The sequence below is a fragment of the Chelonia mydas genome, chromosome 6 (genome assembly GCF_015237465.2).
Source record: "Chelonia mydas isolate rCheMyd1 chromosome 6, rCheMyd1.pri.v2, whole genome shotgun sequence".
Lineage (NCBI taxonomy): Eukaryota > Metazoa > Chordata > Testudines > Cheloniidae > Chelonia > Chelonia mydas.
Genome location: NC_051246.2, coordinates 29,369,118 through 29,390,199, shown reverse-complemented (window position 1 = coordinate 29,390,199; position 21,082 = coordinate 29,369,118). Strand labels below are relative to the sequence as shown.

General features: G+C 41.5%; 1 protein-coding gene across 2 annotated transcripts in view; it reads right to left on the bottom strand.

The window, feature by feature from the left end:
- Nucleotides 1-205: 205 nt before the first annotated feature.
- The window catches only part of KCNQ1 (potassium voltage-gated channel subfamily Q member 1), a 534,879-nt gene continuing 514,002 nt past the window's right edge, over nucleotides 206-21,082 (bottom strand). For both annotated transcript variants that reach the window (XM_007062959.4, XM_027825414.3), the window contains one exon: nucleotides 206-2,557. In XM_007062959.4, coding sequence (XP_007063021.3) covers nucleotides 2,357-2,557 — 201 coding nt within the window. In that variant the 3' untranslated portion in view covers nucleotides 206-2,356. The remainder of the gene's footprint in view (nucleotides 2,558-21,082) is intronic.

The following is a 21,082-nucleotide window of genomic DNA, read 5'->3' as shown; positions in this document are numbered from 1 at the left end:
TCTTCTCAACAGATTAAATCCTGTTTTCACAGCTCTCTACTTAAGATGCAGGCAGAACAGGAGGACGGAGGTTGGTCACTCTTACTGAGCTCTTGTGTTTCAAATAAGGCATGCACACACCATGGTGACGGACCCAGAAAAAATACCAGTCTTTCTGGAATGTACCAAGTCTGTGGAGTTCCGAACAAATCAAAGGCATAGCATCTCTGTCCTGTATTTTATTAGGAAATTAACAGTCAGATTAATAACCTGAAATTACACAGTGAACCTCATTAAAAAAACAAATTCAAAATCATCACAATTATTTTTGATTTCTATAAAACATAATGCCCAGAAATAGTCCCTGTTTACATCTGTAAATTTCTAAACCCTTAAAATGATCTACTGTATAGCAGCAAGACTGAATCATGTTAACAGTTGGTATGAGGAGATACAGTAAGCTTTGCTCTATAATCCAACCGAGATAAAACATGTTAGAAGATGAAATGTTTAAAACAAAGCCCAGACCTATTACCTATACTACCCTGTGAGCTCAATTCAATCGATATGCACAAGTATTTCATATTACTCATATGTTGAAGTGTGGTGAGGTTAACTATGTAATATTAAGTGGGGCATCCGTTTTGCAATACAGTCCAATTCCTTTCAAATGTACAGGACTAAATATTCAGATCTTTGATTTTTATATCTATTGCTACAACAGTAGAAGAGTTTGTGACCCATCTACCCTCCTCTTCATTTACCTGCAATAAACCTAGTCATTAATTTGGCCTAAATATTTGTTTTGTAATCACCATTTTCGGTCACTCTCTCAACCAGGGTGAACTTCATCCATGTTTAGAGAGCCAATACAAGACTTGTGCACCATTTAAGTCCTACTGAAGCCTTCAAAGTGGATAGGCTTTGTGCTGGCTTTCTGTACGGGGTGAATTTCACTCTAAGTCACCTAAGTCCAAATCCTGTTCACCTCACTCATGTGAGTAGTCACACTGGGCCAAATTCTGCTCTCATTAATACAAAAATAAATGTGGAGGAACTCCATTAACTTCAGTGGAGTTACTCCAGATTTACACTGGCATAAATGAGGGCAGAATTTGGCCCACTGACTTCAGCAGGGACTACTTGTATGAGTGTGACAAGCGAGATTTGGAGCCTGAATGACCAAGTCAATGTGAGTCTTTGGTTTTAATGGCCGTGGTCCTCTACATTACGGCCTAAGGCTTTGGGGGTGTTGAGTATTTCCTGTTGAGAGCTGAGTGATTTGAGTCCCTGATTCAGGAAAGCACTTAGGTATGTGCTTAAGTCTATCCCTAATCAGGAAAAAACATGCTTAAGGACTTAATGTATGTGCTTACATGCTGTACCGACTAGAGATGCATTTCTGACTGGGGCCTTGGTTCCTATGGGAGCTGTGGATGCCCAATAACTGGTGGATTCAAGCACTTGACCAGCAAGATCCAGTTGCTTTAGACTTTTGCATGTATTTACTTGTAACATTTTTGGAAATAATGCTACAGAAATTAGATATAGAAAAATATAAAAGCAGTGAACACTCGTTTTTAAAAGATCTTTCTGGACAAGCACATTTAGATAGTTGTGTTAACATTTATATATAAACTCTTTGGCAGCAGTTTTCTAGAAAGCAGAATTTTTTTTTTTCATTGCAATATTTTATCCTTCTCCCATGAAAACTTCGTATCTTAAAAAATCTATAGCACTGTCCTCTATAAATAGTATTGTTTCAGATTAACCACTACTTCTTCCCTGAAGAAAAACAGATTAAAAAGAAAATCTAGTCATTATCTGGTAAGTGTTCATGTAACAGGAAAAAGAAAATAATTAACTGTGCGGTTTGTCATTCTCTAGAATGTCAGTGGTATGTTTATACAATAAAATCAACATGTTACCCCATTTTGCTTTAAAATCTAACTAGTAAAACTATATTGCTATCAGTAGATTCATAAACAGAATGCACACATTGCTATCTAAGTTCAAGTATTACTATTTTTCCTTTAAAAGGAGCCACAAATTCCTTGCTATTTTGCCTGCCTTTTATATTGTTTTGGTCTTGCAGTGCCATGATGAATTGCACTCGACTGTTCTTGAACAAAATAAAAATGGAACTTAAGAGTGTACTGTGCTGTACAACACAGCACAGAGGCCTTGAGGTGTGTTAGGTTGATAAACCTTCATCTGATATGAGTGACTGTCATTGGAAGGAGTGTTTCGGAGGCTAGAAACATTGATTCAGTAGTCATGTGTGTTCCATGTGGCTGAGAAATTTAACTCTTTCCAGATTCACAACCTTCAGTTCCATTTAAAAAGGGGAAAAACAACCACCTGTATTTCTACCATATCAGGATATGTCGTCTTGGATTCTTCTTGGTATTGTCAGTTGTTCATAAGTGGGGAGGGTGTTGTTAGGGAGGAAGTGATCTGAGTTAACAGGGTTGCTTCTCTGAGATGATCCATTACTGCTTTGGCCAGCCTGCTGACTGGAAACCAGGTGATGCAGCATATCTGTAATGAGGTTCAATTTCTGGTCCATTTGCATTACCTACAAAAACAAAGCAAAACATTGTTCAGTGTCAGAATCTGAGAAAGTAATAAGAAGACATGGCATAAGTATGACATATTAAAAATAGCTTTTTCATAATTAGCACTGGCCCGACTCCCTCCTATTCATGTAAACTTCTGTTACTGAAAGAAAACCAAGATACTGAATCCATTCATTATGATAGGAGCATATCCAAGTGTTGGTTTGAGAGAGGCTTGTTAATATTCTAGCTAGGAATGTACAAGTGCTAGAGGAATCAGGTTCTTAAAGAGCAAGATCCACATGTCAAAAGGGAACTGGGAAGCAGAACTTAGTGCTGAAGAGCATAATTAAAAGTGTTTTTTTTTAAAAGAGCATAAAGACAAACTTCTAAAATGTCTATCCGTGCTAACTGCTTTAACATGCAAATTCCTGCTCTACTTGGAATGATCTTTTTGTCAGACACAACTTGTGACTGAAACTTGTATTGTGTTCTTTGGGCCAGATTCCCAATGGCATAACAACCCCTTGATGTGACCCCAGGCCACAAAATGCCAAGCAGACCCCTGCCTGAGGGGAAATCCCTGCTGGTGCAAATGCATGGCAGCCAGGTCCTATGTCTGTGCCCACTCCCAGTCCAACTTAGTAGGTTTATTGGGGTGGTAGAGACGGGGGTGCACGGGGTGTTGTGGAACTCTGTTTTGACAAACCAATCCTCCATTGGCATTGGGTCCATTAAAGGCTCTTTGTCAATGGTGCATTTTAGAGCAGCCCCGTAGCTGCTCTAGGTTGCACTGGGGCCAGGGCTAGCCTCAGAATCAGGGAGAAATAACTAGCTCCCTACTGCCCCTCCCCCGCCCCACCTCATAGCTCCACTGTACATAAATTTCTTCTACTTTTATTTCAAAAAATATTTAAAAAAGAGAATCTGCTGTTTCAAGAAATATAATGGCTGGCCCATGCCAGGTGACTTGGACTCGCAGGGCTCGGGCTAAGAGGCTGTTTATTTGTGATGTAGACATTTGGGCTCAGGGTGAAGCCCGGTCTCTAGGACTCTGCAAGGTGAAAGGATCCCTTAAACAGGAAGTCCCTTAAACAGCCCCTTATCCCAAGCCCCATGATTGCGAGTCAGCTGGCATGGGCTGGCCGCAGGTGTCTAATTGCAGTACAGATGTACCCTCACAGAGCTACAATTTGAGAGTCTGGTTTCCCCCTTTCTTCAGTGAGAAAGTAATCTGTAGCAACCCTTTACATGGATAAAATACTTTCCCCTCTGTTTCACATCAGCTGTACTGGCTGTGCATTGAGGGGGCAGATTCAAAGCTATACCCACCCCCTGCCCACCTACATAAGCAGCAGAGTAATAGTCCTATAGAGGCTGCTGTCCTGCAACACATGTAGCCTGCTTAGGGCAGCAAGAAACAAACCACAATATTGCTCTATTTGGAGCTAGAGATCATAGCAGTCCTAAGATACTAAGAAGAGATACAATTATACACAAAAAGATGTAGCAGATTTTACAAAAAGAAAAGAAAAAAATAACTTGATGAATGATGACAGAAAAATTATTGCTCAGAATATCTGCTGGAAAGTAGTGAAAGGTATTTAAACCAGCACAAGGTGAAGCAATCTATGTATGTCTGGCTATCATCCAAGTAGCAAACAGGATGGTAAACGACAATAAGACTGAGTAAAACACCAATATACCTGGATAATTTCAAAAGACACTACAATGTTTTTCCACTGTAGAGAAAGTGCTGTTTTTAATCAAATGCTTTGTACAACGAGTGGGGAAGCAGATATAGAAAATTCAAAAATATGAGGTGCCAGGGATTTATACTTTGCAGCTGTTTTTGAAAACATTAGTCAACGCATCCTAGCTGGTACAGAAAACACTGGAAAGACTGGATGGAAATGGCAGTTGAAAGATGAGATCCTTAAAATGAAGAAGTTCAAGAACATATTATGAAAAACTTCTAGAAGGAAGCAGAGATGGAAAATGGTGGAGTTTTACTAAGCTTTGGTTTCAATCTATTAAACACTGGTACATTAATTCAGAGAAAGGTGTATCTTCTCCAAAATGCATCCATTGTGGACGGTCCATTGAGGATGCTTCAGGGCATGATAGAAAGCACAGAGTTGGCGTGCAGAATATCTCAATCCCGTCTGAATATCACTTGTAGGATATTTCTATCACTTTCCCTGGCCCATTTGATTAAACTTTGAAGAAGTCATCACCGAAAGCTACAGTCTAATAGCAGTCTTAAGATGCTAAGGGATAACTATTTCTACAAACAGAAATGTCATTTACTTAAGTATCCTAATACTTTCTGAGAAGAACTGTGCACAGACTTCTCTCTCTCTCTTCTCCCCCATACTCCCTCTCCTCAAACAGGGATCTCAACAGAGGAAACTCTGACCAAAAATGTACAGAACAGTATAGATTCATAGAATATCAGAGTTGGAAGGGACCTCAGGAGGTCATCTAGTCCAACCCACTGCTCAAAGCAGGACCAATCCCCAATTGTGCCCCAGAACCCTAAATGGCCCCCTCAAGGATTGAAATCACAACCCTAGGTTTAGCAGGCCAATGCTCAAACCACTGAGCTATCCCTCCCCCCTAAACTGATGGTGCTCTTGCAATGGTGAGCTATTCAGCACGACAGTGGATTGGACTGAGGTTCTTCAACAGCTGTGCATCCCAGGGATGAAGATACGGAAGAGTAAGCGAGATATGAATACCCTTGCTCGGAAATCAATTCCCGGAGATAATTTTCTCTAAGGAACCAAGGTTAGCTGCTGCAGCTGTGCAGTGCAGGAGGCCCACAGAAGCAGAAGAAAGGCTAATTATTATTGAGCTGAGTCATATGAGATTAAAAATAAAGTCCTTACTCCATGCCCCTGCTTATCTGTGTAAGCCTTTAGAACCACAGGACAGAGTTTGTAAAATGAGGTGAGGCTAGTTGGTTTTATTTATTGGCCTTTAATCTGTTCTATTTTTAAATAAAGAAAAACTTTTCCTAAGTGAATTTAGTGCCCGTGAAGGGCTTGATCCAAAGCCCATTGAAGTCAATGGAAGTCTTTGGAAGTCATAACTTTCCACTGACTTCAGTGGGCTTTGGATCAGACTCATAAACAGCTGGGTTGACCGCTCCAGAGGCTAACCCCTTCCTTCAGATATTGCAGGGAATGGGGAGATTTAAGTTTCCCTGTGCTGCTCCACTCATGTGGCTCATCCCTGTCAACCTTTACCCTCTGTTGAGTCTGCCAATGGGCGTCTTCCATCAGAAACTTGGCTAAGACCAACACTATATTTCATGAAAGCTAAAGAACACCCATCAGAAGGCGAAAGTTTTGTGTTGCCACTAGCCTTTGATGTATTGGAACCAGCGGCCCTGTGGCGAAAGACTCGCATGCTAGCTTTCCTTAGTCTTCCTGTTGTCATCCAAATATTAATCCATAATGTATCTCTGCAAACTAGTTTGCTTCCGTCAAAGAGAATTGCACTAGTTATAAAACTATTACAGTGAAGTAGTAGTAATAGTGCCTTACTTATGAAACTGGATTTCAATACATTTAACATATCTTGTATAGAAATGTAAGATTTCCCCTTGAACCATGCTTTCAAACACATTTACTTGATTAGAAATTAGCTATGGTGCCAAAAAGTGTAATAAAACCAAAGCAAACAGAAAAACTGCTGATGTTAGTGTAATCTCAACTCCTCTGGACAACTCTGATCCTTTTACTTAAAACAGCAAACTGTGCTCGTAAAACTGAAAAATAACTCACACTGATTTTGTTTCTTTTATGTAAACACCAAAGAAAGTGCTATTGGCAGGCTTGAGTTTTATAGAAAAAGAATATGCAAAGTGTATGTGATCAGATGCTCTAGATGCAACTCATTTTCACTGTTTGTATGTTTGCATTCTGGAGAGTCGCTGGGAACAGGCAAGCAGTGGTTTGAAATCTTTTTTTGGAAATTACACACCGACATTATTCTGAAGTCACACACAGGAGTTTCTATGGATGAAAGCAGCATTCCCTCCCACAAGAATAAATGCCCTCTCCTTAAAAAAGTCGTGTGAACAAGATTAATAAATTGACTTCAATCAAGTTAAGCAGATTTATACCATTTTAGGATCTAGCTCATAGAAACAAATCTAAATCTTCATGAAGATACATTAAACTGAAATCGTACAATAATAGCTTTGCTCAAAGACTGATGGTTCAGAGAGCAAATCTGGGATCACTCATCATGAGCAAATGTTACAACTGTATTTACTCTCTCACTCTGAAGAAGTTATAGGGGTGTGTGATTCACCATGAATCACAGAGTACTCTTCACCATGAACCACAAGGTACTCTTATGGCATGTTTTCAGAAAAAGCTGTTTTGTTCTACATAGTCAGAAATAAAATGACATGCCAACTTTCAAAAAGGTACCAAAAAGCATTCCAGGAGGTGTTAGTGAACAAGACAGATATTATTCTTGTTGGGGGGGTGGGGGGGGGAGAAGTCAAGAGTAATTTGTCTTAAAATTCAATAGACCTTTATACTCTTTGCATTTTAAAGATTCTGTAATTTTAAGCATCCATGACAAACTTACAGTCAAAGTCAGAAAATGAATTATAACAATTAAGCAGATAACAGTCTAGTGTGAAAGCCTCACTCCCACTCTGGCTCCTTGACACCAGGTAAAAAGGTCGCAGTGACAAAAAGGGGGCTGTAATAGCCCCGGTTGCAGCCGAATGAGGATTCCCTGATGCAGCCACCATGGAAGGCTGCCTTCTGAGGACCCAGCTGCAAACCCTGATGTAGGGAATGAGCTGGGGGAGGGGCTGGGGCAGGAGAAATGTTTCGGGGAGCAGTGCTGTCAGCTGTGGAGAGTTAGGGCAGTGCTGTGGCTCACAGGGATAACTTAGACAGCCCCCCAGTTTCCTATATTATGCTAAGGGTCCTGGAACAGCCCAGGATCGGGAGGGTGAAAATGAATGAAAGCTGCTTTAGCTCCTCCTACCCTTTGCTCTGAGTTCTGTCTCTCTTAGAGGCAGAGCTTAGAGTCACCCCTCAAGTTTTTATTTAAAGCAATTACTTTAGCAAAAAATTAAAGAGATCTTCCTCTGTAGGAGTTAGGACAAAAATGCTGGGGCATAATTATCTGTGTTCTTAACACAGTTGAATGAAGCAACAGACACCTTGGATTGACACAGCAGAAAGGTTCAGCATACACAGGATCGGCATAATGCTATTCAGTTAAATCTAGTGACTGCATTTGTGCTTAGAACAGGAACACAGGAAAAGTGTAAACAGACATACAGTAGTAGCAGAATGTAGGCTACACATTGCTAAATGAACACTTGGATCTTAATACCAAATATCCGATGGTTTCTAAAGACCAGCGTCCTGATTCTGCAACCCTTACTTATTTTGAGTAGTAATTATTTTGTGAGAATAGTCACTGAGGGCTTATCTACACCACGCAGTTTTTAGAGACAAGGCTGTGTTGACACAGCCTTGTCGCTAAAAGTCAGGGAGTGTAAACGCTCTTTTTCGGTACTTTGTTGGCACTTTTGCCAACAAAATACTTCCAGCCCCGTGAGCGGCGTTAGCTTTGTTGGTAGGAGAGCGCTTCTGCCGACAAAGCTGCGTTCACACGTGCGTCGGCAAAACTTTTGTCTTTCGTGGGGGGCGGGGTGGGGTTTAAAGTATCCGTGAAAGATAAAAGTTTTGTCTACAACTTCGCAGTGTAGACAAGCCCTGAGTTTAATGGGACTATAGACTACCCATGTAAGTACTAGTCAATGTGTTTAAGGGTTCTGGGAGAGGTCGGTAGGTCTTATACTCCCTTATGGCTTCCTATTGAAAAGTAGCTCACTGTTCTTTATTGTGCTGTATCTCACAGCCATGATTTACTCCTAATTCTTTGGTCCTCTGAAGAGAAACTCCACTTTTAGTTGCTCCTTGTGCCTTTCTGTGTCACTGCAGAATCCTCTCTCCATTCTTCACTCAATACCAAATTCTGGAACAATCCAACATTTTCTCTGACAAAAATCAAACTTTTCTGTTCACTTTGGGCATCACGCAATCATCTTCAGATGGGCAAGATTCTCAACTGAAGGGAAGATCGCAACAGCAAGCCTCACAGGATTCCTTAAATTAGTTTATGCAAGCACATGTGGAAAGGATCCTGCATCAAACTGTAAAGCTTTGAAAAGGAATGGTGTATCTGGAGCTTCCTTTTGCAAGCCATTGTTCTAACTGGCTACATTATTTTGTGGTATCAGATTTCTAGGCTGTTACATATTTTATGTAGGTTTCTTGATAATACATGGAGAAGTTCCAGAGACCCAGTTCTCTAGTTCCTTTCTTATCTATTTCGCCGTTTGTAGTATCTGAGCACATAAAGAAGCTTGTGTTTAATTCTGCATTTGCTCCCATCCAAATGACAATGGAAACTTGGGGTTCCAGGACAGTTTTTTGGCTATATCAGGGGTAGAAAATGGAAAAGGAATAGAAATCTTGGTAGCACATTAATTTCATTCCTTCTATTCTACCTGTGGCAACTAGTGGTAGAAATCTGATTTAATTTGTTTAATGGTTTCAGTATTATTATAGAGGTTCTTATTGATCAGTTGTGGTTCCAAGACATCAGAAACCTTCTTTATTCCAGTTACAGGACTCAAGATTCCGGAGAATTGGTGCCCTCTTATCAGAGCTCCTGATTTAGATTTGTTTACTTTGTAGTCAGAGATTAGGTTGAATGCTTGCAGTAGGCTAATGCCAGTCACTGAGGCATTTATAGGAGAATATCATCTGCATGAAGAGAGATTTTCTTTTCCAGACCATCTATACTTTCCCCTGAGAGGAGTTGTCCAAAGAAGGGTGGTCTGTGTGGGGTGGGTGGGGGACCGGGGAAGTCAGACCAAAGCGGAAACCCTCTCCCTTGATACACAAATCCTGGCCTTAGAAAAAGAAACACCTGAACATTTGAGAAAAATTAGAAAGTTTTATGTGCTTTACGTAACATGTTTCTTTGCTAGTCAATAAAAATAATAGTCACCATAGCAACTGCCACATAAAAATGCTACCTTCGAAAAAGAAAGCACCTTCAGAAATAAAGACACTTGCTACATACCATGTTGGATTTTATAAAACTCACAAGGCCTAAAGGTAACCCTCCTTCACAAAGCTATCAGTGTCAATCTCTCCCTCACTTTGAGGATACTAACAGTTTTGTCAGTAAAGGGTGTTGCTCCAGTCTCGCTCCACAATTTTATAGCTCTAAAATAGGAATGCCTGAATGAAGGGTTTTTTTTTATTAGTAACTGTTAAATCACTGCTACCAAGTCTCCATTAATCAGTGCGTGACAACGTGTGTTTTCAAGTGTGCAATGGTGTCTGTGGAGTGGAAAGAAACTTCCAACTCACCAGGTGTGGATCAGAGCTCAAACACAACTTGGATTACAGTGAGATATTTTCTGTACATATAAGCCAAGCATTGGCTCTGGTTCCTAGGGACTTATCTGGATAACAGGCTGAACTGCCGAGCTGTTAAAAAGGACTTGACTTGATACTATAAATTCCTCACGCACTCTAAGGAAATTAAGTTTTGTCACATACTTTTCTTAACTTTGGCACAAAGTTAACAAATTGATAAACCAGTTTCTGAGAACCAACACCCGATTTTCTTGGATGGTACCACACACTATATCCAACACCAACATCTGGCCATTTGATCAATGGCTGTAGGGCTCTTAGCATTTTAAAATAATGTTTTCTTGACTCAGATGTACTGTTCAGCTTCTCCAGTAAAATCTTCAAGGCTCCTGATATTCAAGCTACGGGTAAAGAGCAAATAGGGTAATATTTTAAAATGAGATGTTTAGTTTTATTAAAATTGAGGGAGGAGTAGGAAAAAGGAAATCTTAGTAAGATGGGTTTTAGTCATAAGAAAGGCTATTGAAAAATAAGAGTCACTGATTGTGATCTCACTTACTAAAGCGTAAATATATCTAAGGTACTTTACATGGTCCCCATCACCACAGTATTGGAGTGCTTCACAATCTTTAATGTGTTTATCCTCAACTCTTCTGTGAGGTAGGTAAGCACTGTCCTCTCCATTTTACACATGGGAAACGGAGGCACAGAGAGACTAAGTAAAAACTTGCCCACAGTCACACAGGAAGTCTGTGGCAAAGCAGGGTCTTGAACCAAGGTCTCCCAGGGGTCCCCCAACCTAGGCTTATGCCCTAACCACAATTCCTACTCTCCCAAATGCTGAACTGAATGAAACCAATGGAGTTAGCCCTGTGTTTAACACTGATATGATCTCTTACACTTACATTTCTTTACTAAATAAAAATGCCTCATAGCTTTGACCTTGCAGGTTTTATGTGAACAAAAATCACAACTGCTTGAGGCCTTTATTCAGGAACCCCAAGGGAAAAACAAACTCCACAAATTTATGCTAAATAATCCAATTCTTATTTGTTACATAGTAGTAATTTAGCACAGTTTATTTAACGTGGACAGATTTGTGCAATATTTTTGGGAGAGGATAGAGAGCTATTTTAATGTTATTTTTCAGAGAGCCATATGAGATTCCTCTTTAATTTTGTTCAGCTATGTGACAAATAATAAAAGACTTGCTCTGACAAATTAAACACACAAAATCACTTTGAAAAAAAAATTAAATGCTGCACCCTCAGAATCTGTGACTTGCATGGAAACCAGCACTGAACATGTGTAGCATGTTTGAATGACTGCACCTTTTAAACACTGATCTCTGCAATCTCCAGGAGGTAAATAACTCATCAGGAAAGCTAGAGGAATGACATGTGCTCTTCCCCATGATGCACAATCAGATAAAGCACTTTATATAGTACGAGAATAAGGAATATTGTACAATGGAATAGAAGTCCTTCATAGACTATCTTTGATCCTTTCTGGCCACTCACACAAATTCATCTACACTCCTTTATGTGTGCATGTTTCTGACAATGGTTGGAATGGCAAGCACAACATGTAACTGTTAAAAGAGACTGTGATGCTGTACTACATATTCTTTATGGAAATATGCTTATGATATAGATATGGTATAACAGATATAGTTTATGCAAGATGTGTCATGTAAGGTATCATTGGAAAGGTTATGATTTACTGAATGTGATTATCCAATTTGTATGCTTGTATCATTTCTGTATCTGACGTTAGGAATATTGACCATGTAGCTGTATTTCAGATGAGTTACTTTGGGTGACACCCACAACTAGCCCTTCAGGTACAACAACGAAAAGCTAGACAGGGCTGATGGCCCATCAGCAAAGACAATGGACTGTGAAAGAGTTTAGTCTTCCTGTGGACGCTCCACACAGCCTACGAGTAATGGCTGCTATGACCCTGCAGAGACATGTGACTGAGCCACCTAGTACTAGACCCCTCCACCCTGCCCACCACCCCCATGTTGGAATGCCAGTGTTTTTCCACTGGCAGACAAAGCGTTCCCGCCATACACAAAAGCTATAAAAGGCAGGGGATGGACATCATCATGGTTCTCCTATGCCTCCCCGCCCAAAGAGACACGGGGAAACACCTGGAAGCAAGAACTGAACTGGGGGGAGAAGAGTTGAGCCCAGGCTGGAAGGGTGTCTAGCCTGTGAGTAATAATACCTGAAGTTTCAAGCTGCAGGCCAGTGCAGCTGGCTTTCAAGACTCTCTGTAAGCTGCCTGTGACAATATTTAGGATGAGAAATTGCTATTTGTAGCCAATTTCTTTCGTGAATCAAGCTTAGTTTGTGTGTTTTGTTTTATTTGCTTAGTAATCCGCTTGCTATCCCTTTGATCACTTAAAATCTGCCTTTCATAGTTAATAAAATTTGTTTTGTTTATTATTAAACCCAGTTTGTGCAACTTATAACTGGAGGAGACAAGAAGGTGTGCATATTTCTCTTCACACTGAGGAAGAGGGCAAATTTTTATGAGCTTGTGCTGTGCAGATTTTTCTATACAGTGCAATACAATATACGTTTGGGTTTATCTCCCAAAAGTGGTGTGCACGTGAGTACAGGGTGAATCCTCTCACACAGAGCTGACTTCAGTCTGTGTCTGCAGCTGGGTGTGGCCCTACCTGTGTGTGTGTGCTGCAAGAGACCAGAGATCCTAATTCAGAAAAACAGGAAGAGGGAATCCAGGCTGGTGGAGCAGGAGAGGCTCAGTAAAACCCCATCAGGTGTTTAGTACATCAGTACATCAGGTATCATCCTGGACGGGGTGGGTCCAACTGTCATAGAGATCTGCAAAGAAATCTGTCTTTTTGTATGTGTGTTTGTGGCTTCTTGATCATGTAGAAAAAAGGCCCCAAAGCCTGGATGACTCAAACTGGCAGGGCTATGGCATGACATATACAGAAGAGGAAAACGTGGTTAACTGAGATGGGATGTGATTTTTAATAAGGTTTAGTTTTATGTTTGGCTTTGTTAAGGATGTTATGTTTGTTAAGGATCTAAAAATCTCTGTCTTCTGTTAATGACTGAGCAAAACTCCCAGTTCACATGTCTAGGTCATTTAAGAAGGGTTCCAACAAAACCAGGGAACAACTAATAGTCCGTAGAAACTTTTTTTTTTCCTTATTGAGGACTGTGAATGAGTGAGTGTGTTAGTGTGAGAGATTCCTTTAAAACCTTCTTCATATGTTGTAAAAAAAATAAAAATAAAAATTAGGGTTGTCAAGAGATTAAAAAAATTAATCTCGATTAATCGCACTGTTAACAATAGAATGCCATTTATTTTAAATATTTTTGGATGTTTACTACATTTTCAAATATATTCATTTCAATTACAACACAGAATACAAAGTATGCAGTGCTCACTTTATATTTATTTTTGTTTACAAATATTTGCACTGTAAAAACCAAAAAAAAAAGTATTCTTCAATTCACCTCTGTAGTGCAATCTCTTCACCATGAAAGTTGAACATACAAATGTAGAATTATATACAAAAAAACCCTGAAATCAAAAATAAAACAATGTGAAACTTTAGCATCTACAAGTCCATTCAGTCCGACTTCTTGATCAGCCATTCACTCCAACAAACAAGGCTGGTTACAATTTGGAGGAGATAATGCTGCCTGTTTCTTGTTTACAATGTCATCTGAAAGTGAGAACAGGCATTTGCATGGCACTGTTGTAGCTGGCGTTGCAAGATATTTACATGCCAGATGCGCTAAAGATTCATATGTCCCCTTCATGCTTCAACCACCATTCCAGAGGACATGCTTCCATGCTGATGATGCGTTCTACTTGATAACAATCCAAAGTAGTGCGGACTGACCATGTTCATTTTCATCATCTGAGTCAGACGCCACCAGCAAAAGGATGATTTTCTTTTTTGGTGGTTTGGGTTCTGTAGTTTCCACATCAGAGTGTTGCTCTTTTAAGACTTCTAAAAGTCCACATCTCATCCCTTTCAGATTTTGGACGGCACTTCAGATTCTTAAACCTTGGGTTGAGTACTGTAGCTATTTTTAGAAATCTCACATCGGTACCTTCTTTGCATTTTGTCAAAGTGTTCTGAAAATGAACATGCACTGGGTCATCATCTGAGTCTGCTAATAACATGAAATATATGTAGAATGCGGGTAAAACAGATCAGGAGACATACTATTCTCCCCCCAAGGAGTACAGTCACAAAATTAATTGATGCATTATTTTTTTAACGAGCATCATCAGCATGGAAGCATGTCCTCTGGAATGGTGGCCAAAGCATGAACGGGCATATCTGGCACATAAATACCTTGCAATGCCGGCTACAAAAGTGCCATGTGAATGCCTGTTCTCACTTTCAGGTGATGTAAATAAGAAGCAGGCAGCAGTATCTCCTGTCAAGGTAAACAAACTTGTTTGACTTAGCGATTGGCAGAATAAGAGGTAGGACTGAGTGGACTTGTAGGCGCTAAAGTTTTACACTGTTTTGTTTTTGAGTGCAGTTATGTAACCAAAAAAAATCTGCATTTGCAAGTTACACTTTCACGATAAAGAGATTGCACTTCAGTACTTATATGAGGTGAATTGAAAAATACTATTTCTTTTGTTTATCATTTTTACAGTGCAAATATTTATAATAAAAAATAATAATATAAAGTGACCATTGTGCACTTTGTATTCTGCATTGTAACTGAAATCAACATCCAAAAATATTTAATAAATTTCAGTTCATATTCTATTGTTATAAGTGCAATGAATTGCAAATAATTTTTTAAATCATGATTAATTTTTTGAGTTACTCGTGTGAGTTAACTGCGATGAATTAACAGCCCTAATAAAAATTTTAAAAGGTACAAACACACAATTTGCAGGTTGCTTTTATAAGAGTCTCTGAAAATATGACACAATGAAAATGGTTTAACATATTGCAGCATCTTAATCATCTTTAAATTGAACTGATTCTAAGAAGAACCTGATGTGCTTTAGGAATTATTGCTCCCACCTATAGCTATTGCAAATGTGCAGAACCATTTTCAGACTAAAGTGATTTTACACCCTAAAATGGTCCATAATTTCAAATCCATCCAACATCAGTGGGCTGATTTTTAAAGCTGTGCCCGTCACGCATTTATTTCTCAAGCATAGCCTCACAGACAGAACCACTTTGGTAGCCCAAGAAGATGGCAGTTTGCTTTTCCTCCCCAATTCCTATCAAGGGGTTGGGGGATGGATTCACTCATGCAAATAGGAAGGGTACCCAAATGGGGCCAGCACTAAGAACTCCCTCTTGGCTACTGGTGGATCACATGTAGCCTCTCCATTGCATGCAAAGGGCTATTAAAGCTTCCTGCCCTAATAAGGGCAGAGGATTCAAAAGCTAGCACACAGCGCTCAGTATGAGGAATGGGGCTCTTTCACCAGACAAGGGGTCCTCTTGGTCCAGAGAATCAGAAGAAGAAGGGGCTATCCTGTGCCAGAGATCTGTTCTCACAGTCACAGGGACAGGAGAGGTAAAAGATAGTGGTGTCCTGGCTCAGAAGAAACCCCCAATCAAAATGCCATCACAGCAGCAGAAGCCATCTGGGCTCCAAAAGTACCTTCTATCCAACTGAGGGCAAGCAAGATCAGAAAGTCTCCTGGTGTAAAGATCCCCCTTCTAATGAGCAGGTCAGTGGGACATTACTGGGGAAAGAGGGACAGTCATGGGAGGGTGAAATACATTTGGGGCTGGGATTGCTAGAGTGAAAGTGATCTTGGGGGCGTTTTTATCAGGGATAGGAAGGGACTCAGGAGGCCAAAGGGATAAAAAGGATGAGAAGTGGATGAATGTAGGGAGACCCAGAGGACCGAAAGGCGGATATAAGAATGAGGACTGGGAGGTAAATGGAAGGAGGAGATGGGCATGATGGGGATCTGGGTACCAAGTGATATTGGTAAGCAGGAGAGGGATGGGAGAAACTCAGGAAAGAGAGAAGTGGTGGGGGAAAGAGAGCTGGAGGATTGGTGAGGACATTAAAGTTCTCCTTGGAATGAAAGAGACATGGGGAAGAATAAGGAATAGTGACAGGATAGCCAGGGTGGGAGAAAGAACAGAAATAATAAAAATGGGGAAAGAAAGCAGGTAGAAAAGTGAGAAGAGAAAAAAAACCAGAATGGAGAAAAGGGAAAATAAGAAAAACAGAGGACAGAAAGAGAAAAAGAAGGGAATTAAGGAATGGGAAATGGAAAGAAAAAGCAAGACTAAAATCAGTAGTAGGGTTAATAGGTTCCTATGTATCTGATGTATCTCTTCTGCAGAGATGAGGACTGCTGAGCATGCTGTGGCAATAAAAGGACACAGCTCTGCACTGGGGAGGAGACAGGCATAGGTTGAACTGGCATAGGTTGGGGATCCTGATGAAAAACGGGTGGGGGAACCAGGCGACCTCAGGGACTGTGAAGACAATGCATCACCATGCACCAATGTAGGGCCCTGGCATAGAGATGCAAATATTGCAACCTTGCCTCACAGCACAATTCGGTAAAGCAGGTTGGAAAAATGGGCATTTCCTCACCTATTCCCCAAAAATTTCAACAAAAGCTAACAAAAATGTGTTTTTGCTGACATTTAAATTTCAACTTTGTTGAAAAAGCTGGAAGTTGTCTGGTTTTGACAAAAAGTTGAAATTCCAATTTTTTGTGAAAACATTTGGCTTATCAAAAACCCAATTTTCTGCTGAAAAACAATTTAGATCGAATTTTTTGACTATCCCTAAACTGGAGTTTGGGGGAGGGAATCCCTCTGACACCAGCCGATAACTGGTCTCACAGCCCCAAACAAATGCCCAAATGCTTACAAAGTTAACGGGCAATCAGAGGGTTACAACCATGCAATTAAAATTTGTGATTGAGTTTTGTTGTAGATAAATCAGACATGACTTAAAATACATGGAAATCCTCAGGCTAGGACACTGTCCCAAATCTGCAGTCTTTGGACTGAGCACAAGCCTCAAGATGCAGCCTACTCTACAGAGAAATTAAAAAAATCTCTGACCTTTGTAAACCCTTTCTTCTGACACACGTCATAACCAGAAGATTGAAAACAGATAGACTGTAGATAGAAAGTAGAGCTAGGATTTAAAGTGCTGCTTTTCTTGTTCATGAAGTCAGGGAATGTTAAAAGCTCAGAGTATGGGATATTTAGTGGAACTTGTTCTCCTAAATTACTTAGATACTTTTGAAAACCCCACCTTTTGTCTACAGAGATATAGCAATTGTCATGCTGAAACAGACCAATGGTTCACTGAATGTAGTGTCATGTTTCCAACAGTAGCCTTTATCAGATCCTACCAAGGAAGATAAAATTCCCCTCCACTGCCAATAGAAAATCTAGGATTTTTCTGTAATTTACTGTGACAGAATGTACCCCTGTATTCACACCCTACACACTATTGTAATAATCTTTGTACAAAGTATACCTTGTAAGGTATCATCTGAAAGCTCATAATTTGCTGATCGGTATCATCCTGATATGTATGTGAAGTTAAAAGATGGTGGTATGGTGGTGTTAACACATATTCCAAACTGAGGTTAGCAGACAGGTCTGGCTCAAACAAGGGAATGTGTGCTCTGCTTAATTTGCATTTAAGCAGTAAACGGAGTCATTAAGCAGGAAGGGAAACAAAGGAAGCTCAAACAGGTGAGGAAAAAGTAGCAGGGAACATCCTTTCACATAGATTCTGTCTCCTGAATCTCAGCTGCAAATGTTTTTCAAGCGGGGCACTGACTCTATAAAAAGGAGGGACAAATACCCCAAAGCAGCCCCCCCGCCCCCAGCCCATTGCACTGATGGCACCTGAAGCGACAAAGGAAGCAGTGATTGGGTACTGGGGGAAGGGGTCCGGACCTAAAAAGTTTGGTCAGTAAAATATGAAGGAATAGTCTCTCCTTGACCAATCACATCTTCCCTTCCAAATGTGGACCTTACCTTTAAAACTGAGAGATCATCATCTTTACGATAAGGGAATGACAACAAAACCACTACCAATTTATAGACAATATCATCTCGCATCTATCAAGAGCCTTTAATTTCAAAGGTTTCAGAGTAACAGCCGTGTTAGTCTGTATTCGCAAAAAGAAAACGAGTACTTGTGGCACCTTAGAGACTAATCAATTTATTTGAGCATAAGCTTTCGTGAGCTACAGCTCACTTCATCGGATCCGATGAAGTGAGCTGTAGCTCACGAAAGCTTATGCTCAAATAAATTGGTTAGTCTCTAAGGTGCCACAAGTACTCCTTTTCTTTTTAATTTCAAAGTGCTTTACAAACTATACATCACTGAAAAACAGCTGTGCATAGGGTGACAGCCAGGGCTTGGCATAATAGGATGGGAGAAAGGAAATATTGGCCAGGGAAACTGGAAGACTCTTCTTTGAAGAAATGCACAACGGGACCCTCAGTGTCTACAGACAGCGAGTAGATTCTCAGTTTTTAAGGACCTGATTTGAATGACTGGCTCACAGCTAATTGCATGGAACTCAATGTAGATAGCTCTCATGAAGGGCAGAGTCAACCCTGCTGTGATTTAACACACATGTATAGGCACGTATATCTCTGAATGGGAAGGAATATACAATGACATTTATTTCCACTGGTTATGCATTGGCCCCTAATTCATGAGAGATGGAAAAATAATAATCGATAGCATCTTCAAAGCGATGAAGTAACATTAACTAATTGATTCTCACACTGCCATTGTGAGGTAGCGGAGTATCATTATTCCTGTCTCAAAGACAGGAACATTTAGCAAAGCAGTTAATGGCATTTTCTGGAGTGCTGAGCACTCAACTCCCAGTGAACTACTCAAATGAGACCTTAAAAATAGGTCTTCTCTGTTCTGGGTTGACCTCAAAGATCCCAAGGGCACTTTCCATAGGAGCAGGGTGGGGAGTTATGCCCTGGTTTCCTTGGGCAGTATTTCTGCTCCGCTGCCTGTATGCAAAGCATTATGCACTGGCTGTCACGTTTGAATAGGAGTTGTGTGTGCTCAGCACAGGTGAGAAGTCATATTATAAATAACTAGCTCAAGGCCACAGAATCCGTCAGTGACAGAGGAAAGATTAGAATTTAGCAATTCGTGGTTCCCAGTCATATGCTCAGATCACTGGACCACATCTCTCTCACATGTCTTGCTGACTTTGGATATTAGACAGCAGCATTTTCCCAGTTGATGCTTTCCATTGTGAATGTGGAACAGAGGAATAGGTAGATATTTTAGGGTTAAACAAGCAAAAGACTTGAATTAGAATAAAAAAACCTCCAAAAACTCCCCAACTTAAAAAAAAAATTGACTTCTTTCCAAAGTGGACTGTTACGCTTCTTGCATCCTTGGCTCTTAGCCCAGTGTGATACTAGGACTATGACTAATAACCCCCTGCCTGAATACTGCTGATAATTTCACAGTTGAGTAGCTGTCCTGGTTCACCATAGCATGCACTGAAGTTGCCAAGATTTTATTAAAAAAAAACAAAGAATGAGATACACACTCACAGGTCCCTAGTGTTATAAATACATTTTTCAGTCAATGCATTTAGCTTCTATGCTGTTACAAGACATTTCCCACCCTACCCCCCAATAGTTATTTTTCAGATGCCTACAAAGACTGTGGTTCTCTCTTTCTGTCTCTGACGCACACACATTTCTTAATTCAAAACAGGTTTGAAACGGCTTCTATTTATTTTAAGCAAACATGCCATGTATCACATTGGGTTAGGTCAGCTTTGCTTATGTTATGTTTCACGCTTTGCCCAGATGAGGCAGCCATATTCCTTTTGAAAGGAGAGAAAACCAGACTTGGTTTTCTAATTGGAGGGGAAGATGAGGGACACCGACATTTTGTGCATTGCATAAGAGGCCCCAAATCTGCCTTACAATGGAAACTCAGTTGCAACATTTACTATGATACCACCAGCACCACTCCATAAAACAAAATAAAACAGAAGGGAAAAAAGAACAAACTAAGCTAATCAATAAGCAATTATTTTGTTGCACAAACACTCTCCAAAGCTTTAGACCAGGGATGGGCAAACATTTTGGCCCGAGGGCCATACCGGGGTTGCAAAATTGTACAGAGGGCTGGGTAGGGAAGGCTGTGCCCCCCAAACAGCCTGGCCCCTGCCCCCTATCTGCCCCCTCCCACTTCCCGCCCCATGACTGCCCCCCTCAGAACCGCCAACCCATCCAACCCCCTCTGCTCCTTGTCCCCTGACCACCCCCTCCAGGGACCCCCGCCCCTAACCACCCCCCAGGACCCCGCCCCCTTATCCAACCGCTCCTTCTCCCTGTCCCCTGACTGCCCCGACCCCTGTCCACGCCCCACCCCCTGACAGCCCGCCTGGGACTCCCACCCCCTATCTGATGGCCCTCTGCTCTTCTTCCCCTGACCACGCTCTCCCAGGACCCCCTACCCCCAACTGCCCCCCAGGATCCCACCCTCTTATCCAACTCCCCCTGCTCCTTGTCCCCTGACTGCCCCCCCCCGACTCCTATCCACACCCCCATCCCCTGACAGGCCCCCCGGGACTCCCACCCCATATCCAACCCCCCCTGCTCCCTGTCCCCTGATTGCCCTGACCCCTATCCACACCCCCACCTCCTGACAGCCCCCCGGGACTCCCACTCCCAACCCTCCCTGTTCCCCGTCCCCTGACTGCCCCTCCAGAACCTCTGCCCCATCCTACCTCCCTCTGCTCCATGACTGCCCCCTGGGACCTCCTGCCCCCTTGCCATGCTGCTCAGAGCAGCAGGAGTGCGCCACCTAACCGGAGCCAGCTGCGCTCCCTGCGCTGCCCGGTAGCAGCGGCGGGCCAGAGCTGCGGGGGAGGAGCCGGGGGCGAGCCTCCCCGGCTGGGAGCTCAGGGGCCGGGTAGGACGGTCCCGCAGGCCGGATGTGGCTTGCGGGCCGTAGTTTGCCCACCTCTGCTTTAGACACTTTTTGCTTTCATAGATTCCTGGATTCCAAGGCCAGAAGGGACCACTCTGATCATCTAGTCTGACCTCCTGAATAACACAGGTCATAGAAC